General features: G+C 40.8%; 1 protein-coding gene across 4 annotated transcripts in view; it reads right to left on the bottom strand.

The window, feature by feature from the left end:
• The window catches only part of CTNND2 (catenin delta 2), a 639,809-nt gene that overhangs the window by 250,421 nt on the left and 365,496 nt on the right, over positions 1-23,892 (bottom strand). For 3 of the 4 annotated variants that reach the window (XM_059470378.1, XM_059470386.1, XM_059470405.1), the window contains exon 7: positions 17,231-17,798. In XM_059470378.1, the coding sequence (XP_059326361.1) occupies positions 17,231-17,798 (568 nt within the window). The remainder of the gene's footprint in view (positions 1-17,230; positions 17,799-23,892) is intronic. The other variant, XM_059470397.1, reaches the window with a different exon arrangement.

Raw genomic sequence — 23,892 nt, 5'->3', positions numbered from 1 at the left:
TCTCATGATCATGGTGGTCAAAAAGTGGGGTAGTAGATTTAATTTAAAAAGCCCAAACAAACCAAACCAATCCAAAACCACTGAGAAGAACTAAACTATTATTTAGGTGTTCAATAAACCATCCATTAATCAATTATTCCAATAGTGCAGTCTTGTTTGACAAATGCATCTGTGGCATCACAGCAGAAGGTATATAGAAGACTATACAGCTTTAAAATAGCTGTGAGAGGCACAAAATTAAGAAAAAAAATTAATAACTATTTGAACCAAAGCATATAGTAAGAAGAGTCTTCTCTGTCTTCCGAAGCCTCCAAGACTGAAACCTGAAAGCAAGTGGAACATCCTATCTTCTGCATCACTGTGGAGCTTTTACAAGTCATCTGTGGCAAGGTTCCACTGGAGTATCACATGAGCCCCTAGTCAGGTGAACTGGATTAGGGCAACAAGGATAACCTAGAACTGTCCAGATGAAATTACATATTCCTACATGTGGTATTTCCTCTCTTTCCACATTCAAGAGGAGCAATATGAAAAGTGCAGTCCTACCAAAATGGATCAAAAAGTTGATCTCCACTCTTCACACTTGAAAAATGCTCACCCTACTAGTTAAATTTTTCCACATTAGTTTGATATGTTCCTCTCCAGCATAGGGAAATAGTTGTTTCCTAGGAAATGCTCTTTTTTGACAAAGTCTCACTTCCCACAGGAAGATAAATACTGTAATCAGACAAGTGTAACATGAGAGATATACACCAAATAATCCCTAATTGCTCTTCATAGCTGGTGCAGGCTGTCAAGAAAATAAATACAACAGATACATTTGAATGACACTGCTGATCTGACAGTTCAGGTCAATAAAGTAAACCAATATATTGCATTTGTCATTGCAAGAAACTAAAGACATTAAAATTCCTGAAATTAACGGATCACGGGCATTGCATATGCTCTAATAAATCTTGGACAGTTTTTATTTGTGCCTCTTTGGAAAGGCTTTATAACCGATCATCCTACCTTGCTACACCTTTAAGAAGAAGCCCTACAAAGTCCTAATACTCTCTAAACATGTCTAATAGCAAGAGCATACAGTATTGTCCTGTCCAGGATTTAAGAGCTCCTTGGAAACACAAAATATGAAAGTGATAATCTCAATGTTAAAAAACCCATTCAGATCTAACCAGGTATACCATTCAGCCCTCATTCAGAAATTCTGGATCATTAAATACATTGATCAAGAGTCCTGTTAAACAATCTCCTTATGTATATGATGGAGGAACATCATTAGTGACACATGAGCTGAAGAACAGCCATTGTATTATCCCTTACCAGTTACATGTTAACAGCTTAATTTAATTAATTAAACTTGGTGCAACTCCAGACCTTCCAACACACAGCAGACCTCTGGCTACTTAAGGCTATAAGTACCAAAATCAGACTGAACACACTACAACACTCTGCACTTAGAAGATGCATCTTTCTGACAAGGAAGATTGAAGATCTACAGCTGGCTGCATCAATTCTTAACTTTAAATATAATGACAATGTTGCTTACATTACAAGTTAAAAAAAAAAACCGACAACAAACAACAATCAACCTCAGAGTATGATAAAATTGCAATAAGTCCATCATTGAGATAAGAGCCTGCAGGCACAAAATCTGAAAGAGAATCATAGGAATTTTGTGGCTTTGATATATTGCATGCTTTTCAGAAGACTGAAAAAACTTTTTGATTTAAATAGCACATCATGGCTGAAAACCCTTTTTGATGTAACTTTCTCTTAGATGCTTGTCCTGAAATGCTACTATTAAATAAATAGTAGCAAAATAATAATGCTACTTATTAAATAAATATATATATAGAGTAGATCAGGTCAGAGCTTCACTGCAATTCTGAAAACACAACATGTGAGAAAGAGCATATGTACAGTGGGATTTTTACTTTGAACTCATATGTTATGAAACCTGTTTTACAGACACTTATTTTAATTTACATAGCAAAGAAATTGATGTGAACACAAGTGCAGAATTAGAAGTGAACAGGAGGAGAAGTGGAGTCAAACATTCACAGCTCAAGTTTTGATACTGACTTTGTTTTGTGCCAGAAATTTAAGCAGAAACATCTCCAAAATGCCTGCCTGAATGTACACATCTTCAAGTCATAACATCGGAAAAGGGAAGTATGATCTCCAAGTAATATGATTATAAATAAAACTAATAGAACTCAGATAAGGGAAATGTAACAGCACTGTATGATGAAAATTACTGTACCAAAGAGAAGAAAACCCTTCTAACCTGACTACTGAAAGTGAATACAAATTGTTAAGACATGACAGATGGTTAAATTAGCCAGTAAGACATGACAGGCCATATGGCAGCTCCAGCTAATGCACACCTTGGTACATCAGCTTGGGCCCCTAGCACACCAAAGACCTGCAGTCACTAGAATCAGAACACAGTCTCCAGTGAATTCTTTTTAACTGGGTTTAGGGGTTTTTTAAACACAGGATTCTCACCTGTTTAGATTTTACATACACACAAACACAAATGTTTCAACTTTTTCTTTCCCGAAATACCAGAATGAAAGATTAACTAATGAAAGCTCAGAACTGAAACTAATTTCTGTTTTTACACTTTTTCCATTCTCGCTACATCATTCTCTCTCTGACTCAGGACTATTTGTACAGATAAAGAAAGAAATAATGCCCTCAGTGAATTGACTAATTACTCATGACATCTTTCAACTGATATCAAACTCTGGATGCCTGAAAAAAGCCCTACAGATATGCTACGCTGGCATCCTCAGCCCACACTATAGGAGCTCACCACCAAACAAAAACTCTGCCCCAATATTCAAGTCCCCACAGCTAAAAGAGCAGCCTTGCCTCATCTATCAGTATCTTAGATTGCTTTTCCCCAGGTTTTCTCCTTAAAGGATTGAAGTAGAATACGATGCATGGTCTGGAGTGTTTCTGCAAACTCTCACTGCACTGTCAAACCTATTAGCAGTGTCACCGTCAGGATACTGCCACATTCAGCTCACACTGAGGAATTTCCCAGACATAATTTGTCCATTAACCAGATTAAGCATCTTAGAAAAGTCCCTCGAAACAGATTGGCTTTGGCTGCTTAAGGGACACTGCAAAACCAACATCTGAACTAAGGCCAGCAGTTTTCACATTAGTGCTAAAAACAGAGAAAGGAAGGAGGAAAAAAAGGATTACACTTTCATAAGTGCAATAAACAGGCCTCAAATAAACTTTAAAAATCATTTAATTAAGTTTATTGTGTCTTATAAGAGGTATCCACATAATTTTTATCCTATTTAAACTAACCAAATATTAAGTTAATAAGTTTTTAACCAAATATTGGCATCCATTACATTTCTCAGCATGTTTAAAAGAAAAATAAAGGCAGAAATATTTTTAAATAGTCCATGATTTTAGCCATGCAATCTAACTTCACTGTAAAGTACTGTATCAGTTATTACAATTCTAAGAACCTAGGGAAAACTGAAGGAGACCACACTAGAAATTTGTATCTCAACCTGAGCATTTTCTTCTTTCTGCTACTGCCCTTGTTTTGTTGAAAAGCACTCACCTGCTTACAACATTTTATCAAAAATAAATTGCTGGTGGAAAAGAAAAGTTTGACTGGGAGCAAAGATATAAGCAGCAAATACAGCCAGGAAGAAACAGCAGATTAAATGTGACAGACAAATTCAGGGAGATAATTCCTATTTCATTTCTCATCTAGGGTACTGTCAGTGAAGAAAAAACTAAAAACAGAAACTGCCCCAAAGAAACCACTACCACACATCAACAATTTGCCGTCAGCTGGGAAGGAAGCAAAAGATAATGTTTTTTTAAACCATTTAGCAAATGATCATCCTGGGTGTTACTTTGTGTTTGTTTGGTGTTTTTTCTCTCACCTCTTTCAAGCTCTGCCTCTTCCATGCCCCTCAGCCCTGCCAATTTCACAAGAAAAGGGAAGAGAAGTGCCATGCACAAATGGGAACAGATGCTGCTATCTGGTTATACAAATCCCTGTTCCTAACTTTCCTGCTCGCTACCCACTTTGAGTGAGGGCCGAGTGCCTCAGCAACAGGATGATGTTACCAAGCAACACGGCCAAGCAGCTCTGCAGACGCTGTTTGGATAGCTCACCACAGCTCCATGACTGTTGAAAACAATATGAGGCCTTTGCAGCAGCAGAGAACTTTGAAGTTTTGCTTATCTTGATCTTAGAAAAGATAAAAATTTAATATTTCCATTTCTTAATGTTAATAGTTTGTGTTGCACCATGGGCTCTATGCTGATGCAGGGGTTGTGGCAATGCATTCAATTCAGGATTTCCCAGGAAAGGAATGAAATACTGGTGTATTGATGAGACAGGCCCCAAAAGCAAATATCCAGAAATAAACCCTCTATGGAATAGTCCGTGAAGCCCCACAGTGAATGTTTCACTGACAAGGATTCCAAACTAAAGGGAAGTAACAGTTCATCCTTAATTCCCCAGGCTGTGTCTTCCCTCTTTCACAAGGCTGTACCTAAGCAAACTTGGAGACCCAATTTCTGCTGGTTAAGCAGCAGTATGGGCTAAACATCCAAAACCCTAAAGGTCTTTGGAGGGCTAGAGACAATTTCCAGCAGCATGAGTGATTTGCTAAGAAGCACTGCTGCCTCCAGCAAAACAAATCAGGCACTACTGCACTAATGCCTGCTGGTGAAAATTTAACTTTCTGATTGTGTTTAACACTGTGGAAAAGCACAGCAGCTAAAAACCCCAGCAATTCTGAAGCCTTCCCCCAAACCAAGCATCAGCTCAGTCAACCTTAAACGGAGCAAGTTCTCACAGCAGCTCTGGTGCAGGGGGAAGGGGAAAACCTTTCCACATCAACTCCTCCCTGCACAGGGAACAGAAAGAATATCTAGAGCTTAAATCCAACTAGAAGTGAGATTCTCAAGATTTTCAGAGAATTTGTTAAGCAAGGTGTTTTGTGGAACAGTGGTTCCCAAACAAAAAAAAAAAGTGCCACTGTGCAACACTTTGGAAAAGGTAACAACAGAAAAAAACAAAACTCAGTTGGGTAATGAAGTGTCAAGTACAGTATTCATCAGCTGGCTTTTGCTGGGCAACCTGAATTCTTTATCTAATGGTAATGTCCTTCCTAGAACTTCACTGTTCCAAGCTGAGGTTTTCCTGCTAACACGGAAAAGGCAAACATAGTTCTAACGAATCTCAATCACACATGCACCTTTTAAAAAGTATTAACTTATTGTGAATATTTTTGTTTTGAGAATCTGTGTTCTAGTTTCGGACAGACACAGCTGAAATCTCAGACACTGCATCTGTGGTTTGCTCACAGAAAAGTGTTGGGCACTTATCTTTTGTAATTCCTTTTACAATAAGATTGCAGATTATTAGAGGTCTGAACAACACCAAATTTGGAAATTTTATCTGTAACTCTTTGTATTCAAACTTGCCTTTCATTAAGAGAATAGAGAAAAGCATTAGTAGTATTTGTTTTTTCATGTAAGGTCATCTTTGATGGAATCTTAAACTTTCTCCTCCCAGAGGCTTTCTCCTCCTCAGTGAACACTTAACTTGCTGCCCCTGGTTTCCAGACTTCACCAAGACATGAGGTATAAGTATGTGACATTCCAGGAGAAAAAAATGGAGCTCATTATCTTTGTCTTTTTCTCAATGCCAAATTCAAGAAAGGGAAGATATCTCTGGGTATTCTGTGATACTCTATTACTCATCAAGTTTTCACTAGCCATTTGAGACTCATTGCATTTAAAATATGGGAGTTAAAACATGGACGTTTTAATAAATGTATACAAATCAATTTGAATGCAATTGAACTAAAGAATTTAGTTATGCCTGTAAAGAAATTTAGACCAACAATTACTCACTTTTAGAATTATGCTCAAAAGATTATTGTACCGTTATTCAAGCTGGTTTTAGGTTGTTTCCATTATGTACCTATTGAGACCTCTACTAGAAAACTTAAAATAATCCCCTATTACTAAAGTCATTATAATCTAAAGCAATTCTAACAGGGATGCTCTAAATAAAAGAAATGCTGAATGTAGAGACAAAGAAAAGGAATACTGTTAACACCAAGACATGAGTAGCTCAAGGACTTAAAATTTATGCTGAAATAATCGTTGCATCCCATAAAATAAAATTCTCTTTTAATTAATTATTATTACTAATATAGCAATCACTCAATAGCATGCATTTAGCATCCAACTTCCAAAGATTCAGAAAAATACCTTAAGTAAAACCTTTCACAATAAGCAACAAGCAAAGGAGGAATGGATGGCTACAGATTCTTTTTAGCAGGAACTTATTGTAAGGAAAAAAAAAAAAAGAGAGCAGAGAAGAAAAGAAACAAACACAGAAAAACAGACTTAGCAATTAACCTCACAAATTCAGATTATTGCTGAAAAGCATGGCCAGAAAAGAACCTTAGGCTGAAAGAGTGCTGTCACTCCAGCAGAGAGTCCATGCTAAAATGAGATGGCCATGACAAATGCTGCAGGAGACAAATGGTGAAAGAAGGTCACTGGCAAAAGAAAAGTAGATCTAAGATAAGGAACATAAGAGATGTGCTCAGAGCAGTTTGCAATAAACTACTGGAAGTGCTTAGCCTCAAGAATGGCTTAACAGTAATTCCAATTAGAAGAATGGGATTCATGTAGTCCAAAGGTGACAAACACTTGAGGCATTCTGAAGTGTCATGCCATTAGTTACTGGTTATTCATAAATGCAAATTGACACTATTTGCATGTCAATGGCAGCTTTGCCGGTGAAGCCAACACTTCCATAGCCATATGGCAGGCTGAAGACATGTTGTGCCTGCATCAAGTATGCCTGATTTCAAAAAAGTGGTCCAAAATCTACTGCTGACTGAAAAAAGCAGTGACATGCAATCACAACCTTGACAAACTTCAGAGAAAAAGAGTTTTTCAGCTAAGACAATTAATTCTTGAATTTCTGGATTCACAAATAGGATATTAAGCATGGTAGGACACAAACTAGATCACTTGGGAGAAGATGTTCAGTTATGCTCAAGCATTAGCTGATTCTTGCCAAAGGCATCTCAAGATGCAACACAGACAAGGATGACATGAGCTACACAGGAACTACAACTCTGGAGAGAAAGAAACACAAAATTTCAACTAATAAACCTTGAAAACTTTGAAGTTTGGTCAGAGAGCAGACAAAGAGCAATCAAGGCTGGGAGGTCACTGTATTCACTAGGGCTATCAGGTTCAAATCTTTTGAGGGAAAATGGAGGAGCACTAGCTGACAAAGATGCTCCAGTCAAACACATCCTGGCCAGTTAGCCAAAGCCCTGAAATCAAAGGGTGATGGTAAAAAGCCACTCAGAAGATACCTTTAGCTCTCTTTCCCTCCTTGGTCAGATGAATTATAGAAATAAAAACTTGAGTTGGAAGGAACCTTACAAATCACCTAGTTTCAAACACCCTGCACCATAGTTCATCAGAGATGAACTATACTAAAAGCTGCCAGGGACTCAACTAATCCTGTATTTTTTCAAAGAAAGTAAATCCTTCATCAAATTAATTATTCTTACCAGGACTCAGTACTCTTAACAAATAACCTCTATTTACTGTGAGAAGCTATATAATCTAGCAGCCTCTCCTCTGTTAAGAAATGGAAGAAACACTAAATCAGGTCTGTGTACACCAAGCTTCTTTATTTCTTGATAATCCATGTAGGACAGTTCAGAAGAAATGAAGGCTAGAAAGTGTCTCTTGCCTACAGAGGGTCACAGCTGTGTACAGTTCTTCAGATGAAGTCCTAACTCTGTGTAAAGCTCCCAGTTTTGCTTGTTCTGTGAGGCCATGAAATATTCTATTACGTTCCTAATACAGGTGGTGAGATATGCTGTACTCAACCAGGTCACATAGGTATTCTCCTGCTCTTCTTTTCAGCCAAAGATGCTGAACATGCAACCAGCTATTAAGTGTATTATTACCTCGGCTCCAATCCTTTTCTTCCCCTTCCATCTTTCCATCTTCCATCTTTCTACACAGGATTTATCTTCCTCTCTTCAGAAAATGCCTCCTAATATTCCACTATCAAGAAGTTTCCTTGGCTTATTTCATGGTTTTGTGCCAAGATAATAAAATTAAAAAGTACTTTTCCAGTAGCCAAAAAGAGTTCTCCTTGTGGAACTTTATTAGGAGTACTCTTTCTTTCCATTACTTCAATCTTCAAAATGACAAACTGAAAATGTTCCTTTACCCAGGTCCCTGCCCAGCTACACTCTTGCAAGAATATCCATCTTCTCTATCTTAAGTAAACATTTCCCAAGTGGCACTACAGGAAAATCCATGCTCAGAGCCCTGACAGGAAATAGAAAGACATCAAATATCATCTAAGAAAAGGTCAGTAAGTAGGTCATTCCAGCACAATCTGGTTTGGAGAACTCCTCTTGCAAATTATCCCTTTGACCATTTACTACCTTCATTCTTATATTATCCTTTCTATCAGTTTATGTTATAATGTCCAAAGAGCACTGTGATTAGCAGGCCTGTAATTTTTCTTTCATTCAGTCCTCCCTTTCTCCATGGTATATTAGCCCCAAATACACAGAGGGCTGTCATCTTGTCCCCCTCCACCTTCTCTTCCCCCATAAATATCTGAAAGAGTCCATCTCACCCTCCTTTATGGACCATGCTCCCAGAACTTTGAAGAGCTCATGACACCTTCTGGTGATCAAATGTAAACATGACTGCATTCCCACTGAACTAGGATGTTCAGGACAGTAGTGGGGTGAGGGAAAGGCCCCATGGAGAGGTGTCATTTTGCTCTCCAATGACAGGAAATCTGCCCTGGTATCAGAGGGTCACAGTTCCTTCTCCACCCTTACTTTCCTCCCAGGCAACACTCTTTAAACCCAGGGCCAGCTTTAGATGGATGATCAAAAGCTTTTACTGCCCAAGAGCAGCACAGCTGGCTAGCTGATAAAAGGGATGCTTTGCACCTGGATTGGACTGAGAGGATAAGGGGCCATAAGGCCACAAGACATAGACATACACTGTGGAGGAATATAGAGAAGCATATGCAAAAATTCCCTCAGTAAAGGGAGGATTGCATGAGATTGCAAACCACTTGTATTCAAACTAACACAGCACTTTACTATTATAGCATCGCAGAATGGTTTGGGCTGGAAGGGCCCTTAAAGATTAGTTTCAACCCCCTGTCATGGGCAGGGACACTTCACTAACACTGTAAGTTGCAACTTGATGTACTTAGTAAAAATCTGTGTGATCCAACTGGCAGTTTCATATGCCATGCCTTATAATTGTAAGATTAGTCATCACTTGGTCCTCCTCATATCAGCATATTAAATTGTGACTTTTGCTTCTAACTGCTTATGATAATGTACAGTTCCATGAATTCATTATCATTAGACAATATCACTCTGTCCTCTCCAATATCACTTCTATAAAACTAAAAGGTATTCTGTTCTAGGCCCACATCTATGTCATCTTCAAATTTGACCCTATGATTACTGAAGAATTGACTCATTTATCTCGCATGATTGCTCATAGAGCAAATTTGGCCCAATGTAGCTTATGGCAGGTGTTACCACTGACAAGTAATGTGTTTCACCCATGAGAACTCTGCATGTGGCAATGGCAGACATGGGCAACCTCCCCACACAGGCTTTGGCCTTAAAGAAAGGGGCTTTCCACAACTGCCCATTTTGCCATCTTCTTTCTGCCATAATTAATTATTCTTGACAGAGGCACCTGCACTGCTTTAAAGAGAGTGTGTGCACACAACAACCAAAAAGCCATTAGATATGCCAACAAATTAATACTTATATTACTGATGAGCTGCATTCCAGCTTCCTAAATCTGAGCTACTCCATCTATTACTAAAAGTTTCTGTGCCACAGCAACTGGAAAGGATGATATTTTCCACCACAGTAAAAATGAAGGGCTTGTTCTCACATCCCTTACATACCCAAAAAGCATAATGAACATAAGATTTCTGTCATTTTTTTATCAATTCTTTTGCAACAAACATTTCCAGGCTACTGGATAACGCCTTGCAACAGGGTTTGAGACTGAGGAAGCTGCAGCTTTCACATGTACCTTCTTTGCCCAGTGCACAAGCAATACAAACACAGTCATCCCATTTTGGACTGTATAGCAGAAATAAAACCATGCCATAAAAGACTGAATGTCAGAAATTTGATAGAAGGGGACCTTGCCTTTGCTTATACTCCCTATCCCATACAACAGCACTCTCCTCTGCCCTCAGGAGCGAGTTTGAGGCCAAAGACCTATAGCACAGAACCACACTCATGGCAACTGAAGAGAACAATAGGTACATGAGAACACCACTGAGATGGTGTCCTGAAGGCAAAAAATGGGCTGTAATAGGCAAGGATGAGACTTAGCCTCACTAGCACACCCTTAAGACCCAAAGGTTTGGATGTATAATCATTTATGAGGCTCTATTATCTTCCTGCAATCTCATACTAAACAGAACACAGATCAGTATAAGCAAGACGAGCATAGGAACTGTAGTGCCAACACTGGTTAATGTATTTCGATTGCTCTAACCTAAATTCCATACAGTCAGGTTCCCAAAACACTGCTCTTTGACTTCATACATTCCATTGGATTTCAGTAGCCAAGAAAAACTGGCAAATTCCAGCTCCTTGGCTTAACCATCCTTCTGCTAGGGACAGAGACTCTTCTCTGTTACCTTTTGTCAACTTCACCTCCTTCTTGTCCTCCTGCCCAACAGGTGTATAAGCAGAGACACTCCAAATTCTGCTCTGATGCTTAAGAAATTTCTTCTAGTGACTTGCATGCTTAAATTTGAATCCTGGCCTTCTTAGGTACACTACTAAAGTTCAGGACCAGAGGCCAGAAACCACATTTGTGGTTACCAAGCAACAGCACAGGCCTCAGTAGTCCCCAGAAGCATGTCTGATGTTACATTCACCCAAAATCCCAGAAACAGCCACTGCCACACAGTTTCCCAGTCACTTCATTAAAATACTTGCAGCTTTATACAAGTTGAACTCATTTCCAGCAGTACTGCACACTGGTGCTCTTTGCCCAAAAAGCTTGTTAGTCTGCAATGTTATTTGATTTAACACTCCTCTGAAAGATCATTAGGAGGATCAGCCAAACAATGTCCCTTATCAAGAATGGGAAGCAAAGGGAAAGGTGGTAATCAGTGAAAGAACAGGACCCAAGTTTAGACATATTTTTTGTGTTTGCTCACATTGGGAGCCAACATCAAGTTCATTAACTCAAAGATGCACATGGGGCTTCTGTATTTGGCTCTTGTCAATTATTCCTCTCCTACGAGGAAGCTAATTTCATGTGATCTAAATCTGAAAAATACAGGAGCAAAAATCATGGCAAAAATAACATATTTCAAAGTCATTCACCCTATTCCTTCTGCTTTCTTGCTGTACACTGTCCATTGTGGATACCTTTTCCAAACTGGAATTGAGCGCAATTGTAAAGGTTCCAATTGTAACAATTAGAAACACAACTATTGCTAAAGAAATAGGTAGAATAAGTGACAAAGAAAATCAAAGTGAACATTTAGTTGTACATTTGTATCAACTCTAAAGCAACACCAGCATACCTAACCCCCAGGCTGCAATGTGGGAGAAAGTAAGTTTGTATCTTGAAAGACACCAAATTCCATGTTCTAATTAATATCTGATATATTGCTGGATATTACTCAAAATCTTCCCCTTTGTTTTCTTATCTGAAAGAGTCTCAAAACAAAAAAGAGTAAAAGGAGAAGAAAAAACTCCTAAGACTGCAGTGTCTGTCCAAGAACAAAAGAGTGTTAACAGTGTTCTCATGTGTAAAGGCCCTGGCAGCAGATAAAGGAATTTTCCAGCTAATAAAAACAAAGAAAAAAAAAACTTAGAAAAAAAATCTATGGAAAACTACTTTGGTTAAAATTAATGAAGCAATTTGGTTCTCTCTATAAAAGAGATACTCTCGAGATTCTGTAAAAATACAGAATAGTTACGGGAAACAACCGAGTGTCCTTTCTGTTATGATCAATCATATAGATGGTCCAAGAGCTTATCTTAAAGCCAAAAAAAAATTCAAATATTTTTCTTCCTTGCCTGTCCAAAAATGTACAATGGGCACATCACACGTAGACTATTTTATTAGGTCAGCCCTGTGTCTCAGGTGGGGGTTTAAAGGCAGGGAACTTTTAATTCTAGATTTACTTTGGCTGTAAGTTAACAGTAGTGCAGCTCTTCTAGCACAAGTACAAGTGAAGTGTGATTTACTGGAGACCTCTAACACTTAACAAGATAATCTTTTTAAAGATGGCAATGAACTAGTGATATACAGATGATCCAATATTTTCATGCAATCAAAAGGAAACATTAATCCATGCTAATAATAATGTACATCAGTTATCCCACAGAAAGTTGCTTAAGCTGCTCTGTGCCCCTATGACTGCACATTGACATGCTTTAACATGTCAACACTCACCACCAAATAGAAGTCCTGCCTAAGCCCCAACAGGAAACCAGGGTTCAACACATCATATACAGTGAAAAGCTTACAGAAGGAGAAAGGATAAAGGATGGTCCCCAGCAAAGAGAGATGAGTGAGGCAAGACATATGAAGGAGCAGAAGGAACCAATTAAGAGCCTGATAAATTTAGAACTCTTTGCTCAACAAGGAGTGGAAAGCATATTTTATGTATTAACCCATGCCACATTTTTATAAACTGCTGTTATTTTAATGTTAGTATTACACTTGCATACAAACAGTCCTCTTCAGAAAGGAAAAATTCTTTTCCATTTTGTTTTACTTGAAAGAAGATTATAAACACCAGGCTGAGCACTGAAGTTTTCAGCACTGGTAGAAGCAGAGCTGTCGAGAGGGATGCTGCAGCTCTTGTTTCAGTGAAATGTGTCACCACTACATCAAAGATAGCTGTGTAATATTCCTTCCATCTAACATTACATCAAGTGATTCACACCAACACTCATTTCTTAAACTTAACCTTTTAGTACAGCTTATGAAATATGGTGCAGTCTTCAAGCAGGATTACTCTCCTTTGAATTTTCTGTAATAAGGCAATATATAAAACTACTTTCCATTGCTTTGCGTGTCCCTAGTCTTCCCTAAACCTGGATGAAGAGACAGGAATGGCTTTGTAACATTGGGGCTGCTCCCAGGGACATAACCTGAGGCACAAACCACATGAACAACACAGTTTGACTGCCTCCTTCCCCTTTGCTCCTAAATAAACTCAGGACTCCTCTAGCGCTGTCTGTCTGATTCTGCCCACCAGAAGATGCATCAGAAGAGCGTGAAGAGTGGGCACCTGTGCCATGACCTGCCTCCTGAAAGAGTTTTCCCAGCAAGAGTTTCTGCTGCTTGCTGTCCTAAACACTCCTCCTTCCAGGCAAAATGGGCTGCTTTGGGGAGTCTGGCTCCCAGCAGCACTCTGAAGCTCAGTGCAGGTGTGGAAGCTGCAAGAAGGTATTTACAAACTGTGCTGTCTGGATTTGGATCGCTGCTTGAACAGACGGTCGAATATGCTTTGGAGCAGTGCAGAGCAGAAAACTACTTCTAAAACTGTAATTGCAGATCATAGCAATGAAGCAGCTAGACTAAGAATAAACACAGCAAATGTACACTCACCAGAGCCACTACATACACATGTACACACACACCCATACACACACACTTGGCAGTGGCAGCAGCTCAAATATAACTAGACTAAAAGCCATTTCTGAAGACGTTTCTAAGGTTACTCGGTTAAAACTGAGTCATTGCACACTGTTGCATGTCTCATTTGAAATTCAGGATGAAGTCTAAGAATTGCCATTTTTAAAATTTCAAGTTGTTTCATAATCAAATTTGTAGGAAATTAACATAAATAATGCCATCTCCTCAGTTAAGTCTCAGACAGATTATATTTTGGGTCATCTATGTAACTTTTTACTTGATTTTTTTAAAAAAATTGATCTTATCTGAATGTTTTCTCTTTTAAATATCTAAGTCTGGCATTGATACAGTTTGGCTTGTTTAGCACACTGAAACCCAGTAGTATTCATGAACTAGATAGCTCCAAGACAAATTTCTAGTATAATGCAAAAATAATTAAAACAAATGCATCATTTGTGGTTTTAGTAATTACTACAAATACTTATATTTATATTGCCAGATATAAAAAAGATTACTTAGTATAACATCATCCCTGTGATGACACATACATGCCAATGCAACTTCACATTAATCACAGTAGGCATACCATCAATCAGTGCAATGTGACAACTGTTCTCCATTCTTCCTCCTCCTCCTCCTCTCTCTCTCTCAAAAACCCCTAAAAACTTCAACTCATCTTTGGATGTTTTGAACAAGAAACAAAACCACTATTTATTGAACATTAGTTTTTCAAAGTACAATTGCTTGCTTTCCTTCTCAGTGGGTTTGATTTCTAACACAATGACTGAAAAACTCCTGCAAAAATATAATATACTTAGAGCCCAAATTCCAAACGTACTCTGAGCAAAAATACTTACAGAAGGAAGGAAGAAATTAAGATTACCTCAGTAGTATCTGTAACATCTGATCCTGGCTAACTCTAAAGCATATGCTAATTTTAAGCCTCTGAGTAGTCCATTGGCTTCAGTGAATCCAGTGAAAGTCTAGAAGATTAGTCAGGCACTTAACACTGCTGGCAAATGTGTAACTCTGGAATGGCAGTCAGGCCACGAGGAACATGCATAAGAATGGCAGTGGAAAATAAGGGGTAGGAGCTCACAATAGAAAACCTTTGCAAAAGAATGGATCATGTGAGAGAGCTCCTTTCAAGGACTACTTGAAAGGCATGTCACCACTGTGGGGAAAAAAAAAAAAAAGAAAAGGTATTTACTAACATACCCTTGCTTACACTGAGTCTTTGAAGTAGCAGAACTTTCTCTCTCCAGCCACCTAATATTTATTCAAGTTACACGATTTTCCATTTGTTATAAAACAACAAGGGTTTTTACGTATCTTAAAATCAAATCCCTAAGGGATGAGTGACCCAGTTGATTGTTATGTTTGCTCTGATCAGCCCAGCACTAAGCAAAGTTAGTGCTGCTTTATCAATTTTTACAAACTCAACAGCAAACTCAAATGGTCAATCACTACTTCCCTCCCATAGGAAAATCCACACAATATACACCAGCCATTTCCTAATTAATTCCTAAATGCATGTATCATCTACAGGCTTTTTATTTCACCAAAGCCATAAATCAGTAAATCAGCCAACGCCCTGCAGTAGGCTTTAAAAAGATGCAGGTTATGCAAGATGCAGAAGTCTTATCAAAAGCTTTTATTTAAAAGCAATCCAAGAAAATTAACGTCAGTTCCTTAACTTTCATTCAAAACAAAGCAGAAAATTCTGTTAGGAATGTCTATAGAAGCATTATTGGCCAAGAAGGCCAAAAGAGCCTAAACCCAAGTTTCAACTTGGATCTAGCTCAGGACAAACAGCTTCTGTAGCACTTCAGAGTCATTATGCTGGACCTTAACCCCTAAATAAAAAAGTTTTGGACTAAGCTACCATGACAGACTTGATGCTGCAATGATACAAAGATGCCTTCTTAAAAAAAAAAAACAAAACCAAACCCCTAACACAACACAAATGTCAATGCTAACAGTCCACAAACAGGAAAAAGTACTTTGCCTGTTAGAAACTTCCCAAAGCAAATACTTCTATCCTAGAATAAAGGTAAGAAAAAATCAGGCAAATACTAATAGCTCATAGCCACAGGTATATAAGTTTTAAATCGATTCTTTTTCTCCATTCCCTTGATGCTGACATCCACGCCTTTTTAGACTCAAACTCTTGCTATACAACGAAGTTATAAAACTACCTAAAATACAAAGTCTATGGCAATCTTAAATTTCCATTGTACAAAGGCAGTATTTAATACTTGTGGCCAACAGTGTACTGGACTACAGCAAGAAAAAGTTGTATTAATATAAATGGTAAATAAACCACTTAGTGTTCTGAGACTCATTATTTGCCAACAGGCTTGATACAAGCATCCCAAGATCTTGAATTTCGCCTTAATTTAATGATACTGACACTTTACTCATTCTGAAATTAAAATGTGGTGTTATATATACATAAAGATACAAAATTCTAAAATTCTTGCCCTTAAAATATGAAAAAAAAAATCCAGCAAATAGTTCTTACAAGGAGATAGATCAAAACAGTATTTTATTATTAGTTAATTCCATCTGTGTGTTTAGACACACAGGAATTATATAGGATGCTGACAACAGCTGGAATGGGGGAGGGGAGGTGGGTGAGAGGAGAAAGGGGGGTGAGGTCCTCACTCCAGTAAGAGACTTGTGTACCTGACTGATAAACTCAGCCTAACTTCTTCATGTATCCTATTTATCTTCAAATCTATTTATGTCACACAAGAGAACATATGAGCATAGCAGCTGTTACTATAGCAATGAAACTGAAAATTTTGAGAACACAAAAAACCCACCCCTGAAGGATGCTCAGTTTAGCAAAGAGATGGTTTAGAGAACAGCGCACCAGTATCTCACTTCTTGGATCTGCTCAAAGTCTGCGTTTACAGAGACATGAAGTCAGCTGTAACAGCCTGTTCCCCAAAGAGCACTCGGAGCCAAATCACCGCTACCTCTTACTCGGCACGACTCGGTACACCGGGAGTTCCTGCTAAGTAACCCCAAACTTGTCAAGTACGCCTGAGCCGCCTGTAAATCCGGGGAAAAGCGATTCCCTGCAAAAGGCTCAGAGGTTCTGATGGCGGCAGAGAAGAGATTCGCCATAGTAACAAACCCCCCACCCGCACCGCGGGTCACAGCGGGCAGCGCGGCGAGCCCCGCACCCCCGGCCGCACGCACACCTGCCCGGCGCCGGGAGGGCGGCACGGGCCGGGACAACTCAGGTACTTCGCTCCAGCAGCGGCAGGCAGCCTCCCCGAGCACGGCCCGGGATGAAACCCACCCGCAATTCCCCCAAGTGCCGTTCTCCTGTCAAACGCCCCCCGCTCCCTCCCTCCCGTTCCCGGCCGGCGGCCCTGCCCCCCCGCCTCACGCCGTCCCTCGCCCCTCGCCGCCCCCCTCCGCGGGCGCGCCAGCCCCGCGCAGCCCCGGCCCCGCCGCGGACCCGAGGCGCTGCCGGCCGCGGTTTTACCTGCGAGGGAGCCGGGTCTCTGCAGGGTGGCGGTGGCGTACAGCTCCTGGGAGTGCTTGCTGTACTGATCGGCAGCGTGAACAAGCCGCTTGGTAGGCGACAGGGTGGCGTAAGTGCCGATGGTGGAGCTTAACTGGTGGATAGGAGAGGAGGAAATGTTAGACTGGACGGTGGGCGGGGAGGTCACTCGGATGGGGGACGGCGACAGTCCCGCCGAGGAGACGACGATGTTGATGGGCGAGCTGGTGCTGTAGGACTTGGCCAGGCGGCTGGGGGACTGCTTCGGGGAGGAGAGGCGCTGCGCGGTGGCGTAGGCGGCGCCCTCGGCGGCGGAGCCGGCCCGTGGCAGCTTGGTGGGGGAGCCGCCGGGCTGGGCGGGCAGCGGGGAGCTCACCCGCTGCGCCGGCAGCGTGGAGCTGGCGTAGTAGAGCGCGGCGGCGTGCTGGGGCTCGGGCAGGTGGAAGGCGCTGCCGTGGCTGGGCGCGAAGGGCTCCCGCGGCTGCGGGGCGGCGGGCGGCGGCGGCGGCTCCGGGCCGCCCGGGTGGGCGCCGCGGCCCCCCGGGCCCTGCTGCGGGAAGGAAAGGCAGAGGCGTCAGCGGCGGCGGGCGCCCGGCTCCCCCGGCCCTGCGCGGGGCGGTGTGGGCCCGCCGGCCGGAGCAGCCCCCTCGCTGACCTCGAACCAGACCGGCACCCGGCGCCCGCGGGATTACGGGAGTTGGTAATCTGCTAAAGCATTCTCGGCCTTTCAGGGAAAAAACCAGCCGCCGGCTCGGCCCGAGAGGTGTGGAAACTCCCCCCGACGGCTGAAGCCGGCACCCGGCCCTGGGGCACAGCGCTCCGGGGCGCCGGCTCCGGAATGCGCTCGCCTGCCAACCCCTAAATCAGGCAGGGTTTAGCCCCGGGTCAAATACTTACGTACGTACATACACACAGATAAATACACCCGCGCCCCTTTATTCTGCATACATTAGAGAAGAGCGGCCGAAGCCCCTCGGAAAAGCCTTTAATCGAGTAACTTTCCTCGGTTTCCAGCAACCTGTGTCCCTAACGAGGAGAGGCACCGCCCCGGGAGCTCGCTGCTCCCCGCGGGCCGGACCTGTGTGAAGGGGCGGAGGGAGGGGAAGCCCGGGCCAGTGCACGCCGAGCCGCCCTGGAAGCACAGCACGGCACGGCACAGCGAGCGGCCGCCTCGCACTCAGTTACGCGGCACGAAGGGGGCGGGGGGTACGGGAGGAGCTGCCGGGGCCGGGCACTTCCCTGGGCCGCATCCAGCGGGGAATCTGCATAGACAAGGAGGGAGAGAGCTCCCTGCGCCGACCCGCCGGCCGCCGGCAAGGCAGCGCTGAGCTCCCTCTAAGACCAGTAATTGAGGGGGGCTGGGATGAGGGAGCGAGAGAAAATCCTCGGGAGATACTGCCTATGAGAAATTTCGGTTCTGTGCCTGAGCCGCTTCTGAAGCCGCAGAGGATGGAGCTTGCCCTTACACACAGGCGGCCTCCCCCTTTTTTTTTATCGGGGATCTTAGGCTCAAGAGATCATCTGTGAGTCTGGTAACATCAAAATCCTCTCATAACTGCACCCCGCAGTGAGGGAGAGCTCAGTGCTCTGTTGGAAGATGTGCTGTTAGATTCAGATACTGGGTTTTTTCTGGTTAGGCAGGGGATTTACTTGAACCTCAAAAAGTGCTCTGGATCCTCAGAGTTGACAGCATAGTTTGAATCGGTCTGACCGATGCTTTGCCCGAACACATGCACACGCCTCTCAGCTACTGATTTCCTTAGCCAGAAGAAGCTTTAAAATGTGAATGATGAATTTTGTGACTCAATTCAAAGAGGTGTTGTGAATGCCAACAGTAGCATTGTTATACATTGAATAGCAATGTGATTTTCCAGTAGCATCCTACAAAAAAACAAGTGGGCAAAAGCACCATGTTCCTGGTATGAAATTTGATTTATTTGCACTAGGATACTCAATAAAGGATTTGGTCAGGAACGGAGGACAGCATAACTAATTGTAGCAGAAAACAAACAATATTCAAAATGCCAGAAATCTGTACTTCTTCCTATGTACACCCACTGGAAATGTTTGTGGGTTTTTTTTTACTTTTGGAGCCTGCCCTTCATCTTAAATGCTTTGTGTCTGGAGGAAGAATATGTATTTTCCTAGACAGAGACAAGAAACAAGGCTTTGGAGAAGCTCCTCTTGGAGCTTTGCTCCCAGTTGCTAGTCGCATGGAAGAAGCTACCAGCACTGACATTGCTCAGGCTTCTTTAGAGAGCACTGCCAGAGCCAAACCTCCCTGGCTGTGCAGCTCACAGAGCAATGGCTTTACACATAAATGAAATGTAAACTGTCCCACTCCAGGTGCTCTGTATGGTGACAGCCAGGTGAGCAAGGGGCTCACAGATGGAAGTAGCTGCTCTCTTTTGAGCTGGACTATTGGGATTGCAGCAGCGAGTGACAAACACCACAGCTTCAAGTGCAAGTCTTGACATTCTCAAAAATGGTCAACAAGCTCAAGTTGCTCACTTGAAAGGCTCCTAACAAAAACCAAGAAGGAAAACTGTGGGAACACCAGCAAACTTTTCAAAGCTACTTTCACACTGAGCTACTTACCATACATGCTTTAAAGTGGAAAGAAGGACTAATCTTCAGCTGACTGTCCAATAATGTATTTGACAGGAGTACAGTTTTCATTTTCCAGGTTTAGACTATATGATAACAAATTTCATTAGACAAAAAAAAGGTCGATATGATTTAAGACAACATGGGCAGAGCAAATTTTGCACTTAAGAAAATGTCATTCAAACTAGCTACATTATCAATTGATATTTGTTAATAAATTTTACTTTTTGGACTTTTAAGTGGCATAATAATAATAGTAATTTTCTAATAAACAGTGCTCCAAAATACAGTCTTTTGCAATGTTACCAGTGCACCAAGTACTTCTTCAACACACTGGTAACTTTAACAGTTTGCTGTTGATGCTAAGGGTTTTAGGCAAGTGCTGTCATCATGTATACAAAATTTCTTTTACTAATCTACTTCTACACTGCTTAATGTGTCAAGGATTTACAATAATTAATTTCAAGTAAATCAGTATTATCCCATATTCCCAATAAATCTCTATAAAGCTGTGAGCATTCTGCAAGCACTAATTCAAAAAAACCCCTAAAATCCTATTTCCTGATGATTTGTTATAGGGAACAAGGTGTAGTGGTGAGACACAATAATTAAATGCTTAATTAAAAATGCAGTGTATATCACTTCCTAAAAAGCTAAGCATGTGCTCTGTGTGAAGGAGAGAACTTGTGGATGAACAGATTGCAATGAAAACACTAGCATGCAGTATTTTCTAGGATGTGACTAATCTCAGACCTGTCTTAAATGTACCGTGAGGTTCTTAGGTTTTTTCAAAGGGCCAAGTGTGCAGTAATATTCTCCACACATCTTTTCAGAGACAAAATGTGGTTTAGTTTTTAATTGTGTTTCTCCCTGTCTCTGGCTTAAGACAGACACAAAGACACATCATTGTTCACCCTGCAATGTGACATACTTTGTATGGAAGAATAAAATACAGTGGTATTTTCCCCTTATTTTTTCCATTTATCCATTATTTTTGTCAACCTGATAACAAAACTGTGTTTAAGCTAATAAACTAAGAGCAAATTTGCTTCTCAGTAATTATATTCTCTACCATCATCCTATTTCATAGATGTGAATAAAAATCAAGGACTTTCTTACTACAGCCCTATGAATATCTATTCCAAGACACAGGGGTTTCATTTCCCTGGCATCCCAACGAAAAGTAGCCTTGCTTATTTCGATTCAATATATGGATTCTGGTATATCCTTTTTAGAAACAGGAATGTGTGAAAAAAACATGAGAACATTAACACAGCTATAAAAATATTTTCTTTCCCATTTAATGTTACTAAGAAGATAATTTTCTACTGATTCAAAACAGTATCTTTAGAGCTTCATACAGAAAATTACTGGGGGTATCCAGTTAGATTATAGGAGACTCACTTAGGTTATAGGAGACTAGAGAACAGTCTAACTGTTGTTTGCCTGTTCATTCAAGCATTTAATGCCCAGAATTCCAGGAAATTAGTTTTCTGGGGGGTTGGGTTTTTTTGTGGTTTTTTTTGGTCGTTTGGTTGTTCTTGTGTGGGGATTCTTTTGTTGTTGTTTGGCTTTTTTTTTTGTTTTGTTTTTGGTTTTTTTGGGTTTTTTTGTTTGGTTGGTTTTTGTTTGTTTGTTTTTACAATCCAATTGATAACTTAAATTGAAACTTTACCCAAGAAAGAGTAAATAAAAGACTGCAATGTAAGATTTCTGTTCTATAGAGTAGAATCAAGAGGGCCAAATAACTGTGTTGACTTATTTATTCTCCAGAATATTTTTCATGGATAAGGAATTACAAAATGGCTAGACAGCTTTAAGTGAAACTTTGGGGTCAGCTGCTAATATGAATCAGTGTATTGATTCTTGGAGATTGCTCCCAGAGGTTTGAGTAAGTCTGCATGCCCATCTTAGGTCTGGATGAACTTTAGCAGTAAATACCAGTGCCAGTTTTTAGCTCATTTTTCTCTCTGGATCTCTTTGCCTTTATAAATCTTAAACAAGTCACATCTGATGAATACTAACATAGTCATATACAGTGCACCGTGGTCCCTGAGGAGACCCTTTCTCTTGATTTTAGGGAGCATTTTCCAAGTTGTGTAGAAAACCTCCCTCCAGGCCCCTTTGGCTTTTAACTATTGTTGTGTGTTGGTAGCTTTAGGCAGAAAAATTGTTCATCCTGACCAGGGTTTTCTAGAGACATTCCACAGGTGCAGCTCCATTTCACAGTCTCAGTGATGCTCTGAGCTTTTTCAGAGACTGCTAGACTTGCCAGTCTGTTGAGGGCTCCTTTTCTTCCTGTAAGCCCAAAGAACCTTCCATAAGGCTTCACTCAAGGCATCACTCTGCTGTGGTCCAATGCCTCAATCAACACTCTCACAAAGAGAAGAAGAGGGCATGGAAATTGCATAACTTTCTCTAGGCTTGGAATGCACCCTTCAGTCTTTGGCCAGGACCTATAGAAGAGCCTTTCTTCTGCAAGACTACTTTAATGTAATTTGTAAGTTCCTGACCTGACTAGAAAGATTCTACCTATGTTCAAATGCTTTTATACAAAAACAGATGCTAGACTATACCTCTGGGTCCCTCAAATATGGCCTATTCCATCTCTTTCTCATGATTTTGTTCCATTGTTCCATTCCAAAATTCCAACACTATTAGGAAAATTTGTCAGCATACCATATCCTGCTCTCAAAGGTCATACATATAGATGAAGGTAGGTAATTGTAGTCTTCTACATGCATAAACAGAATGGTGTGAGACCTTCTTAAAGTGTCCAGAGATGGTCCACCTCTGGTTTTAAAGCAGCAGTGAATGCTACAGTCATTACCTACGGCAGAATCAAAGCAGCATTGCAGATTTCCCCTGCCATAATCTCTACTAGTGAATTGTTCTCCGAGTGCTGTAATAAGAGTAATCTGTCTTAAGATTTCATCTTGTTTCCTTTATGACAGAAAAATTCTTAGGTTTATATCTGGAATTTGGTTTTAAACACATTGTCATTGGCCATACCTACCAGAAGAAAAATATTAATTTCATCTTTCATCTGGGTAGGTTATCAAGCAGCCTGTTACCTTGTGGCCAGTACACAGATTCTGCTTAAAAACTTTAAGCATTCTAGCACTCATTTGTTAGTGAGGCGTGGTGGTCTGACAAACTTGTTTCTAGGGAAAAGGAAACAAGTTAGAACACTAACTGTAAAATGTGTTTTCAAGACTTTTTAATCACCTTTAATTTCCATATACTTTTTTGATTTTAAGGTTTTCCAATTCTGTGCCAGCTTATTCAGTCCAAAAGCATCAGGTGCACAGGATAATACACAGTAGGGATTTACCTGTGTTGCAGCCACAGCCTCTGAAAAGACTTAACATTACCAACAGCTAAACAAGTCCTCATCCAGAACGTAAACTTCCTTTCCTGTCCCCTTGCAAACACATGGCAGAGCATGCAGAAAACTACTCTATTTACTACACGCTGTACTTTATACTCCTTTGATATCTCTGATATCATTGATAAGATGATCATTCTCCAAGTTGCACGGAACCTGGCTGGACACTGAATTTGAAAAGCAGTTTTCAATGGGGAAGTAGAGTAATTCCCTGCTAGAGGAGCAGTTTCTGCTAAGAAATGTGTCCCGGTAGTATTTAGAAGATAAAAGTTTTATGTTCAAAAGTAGGCAAAGCGCTGGAAAAACTCTATGATCTATAATGAACTCCACCAAATTGACAAAAATGTTAGATTGCACTTTGCAACACTATACAGGAAGTCCCAAAACTAATCAGTTTTGCTTTTTTATACAATTGCATTTTCACAAATTGTTCTTGCTGTCACAGCTGGCCTTGGGACTATTTACATTTTTTTTTGCAAGCATTTGGACTATCATTCATGTTGAGAGATAGCTATATTCCTTGTACAAATACCAAAGGAAATTATCACAATCTGAGAAGCTTCAGCTCCTGAGGCCTATTTTAATTATAACAGGTATAGCAAAACAATTCTTAGGATTGACTTTTTTTTCCTTGTAATTGTGGGATCAG

Source organism: Ammospiza nelsoni, chromosome 1, assembly GCF_027579445.1.
Source record: "Ammospiza nelsoni isolate bAmmNel1 chromosome 1, bAmmNel1.pri, whole genome shotgun sequence".
Lineage (NCBI taxonomy): Eukaryota > Metazoa > Chordata > Aves > Passeriformes > Passerellidae > Ammospiza > Ammospiza nelsoni.
This window is presented reverse-complemented; position numbering and strand designations above follow the sequence as displayed.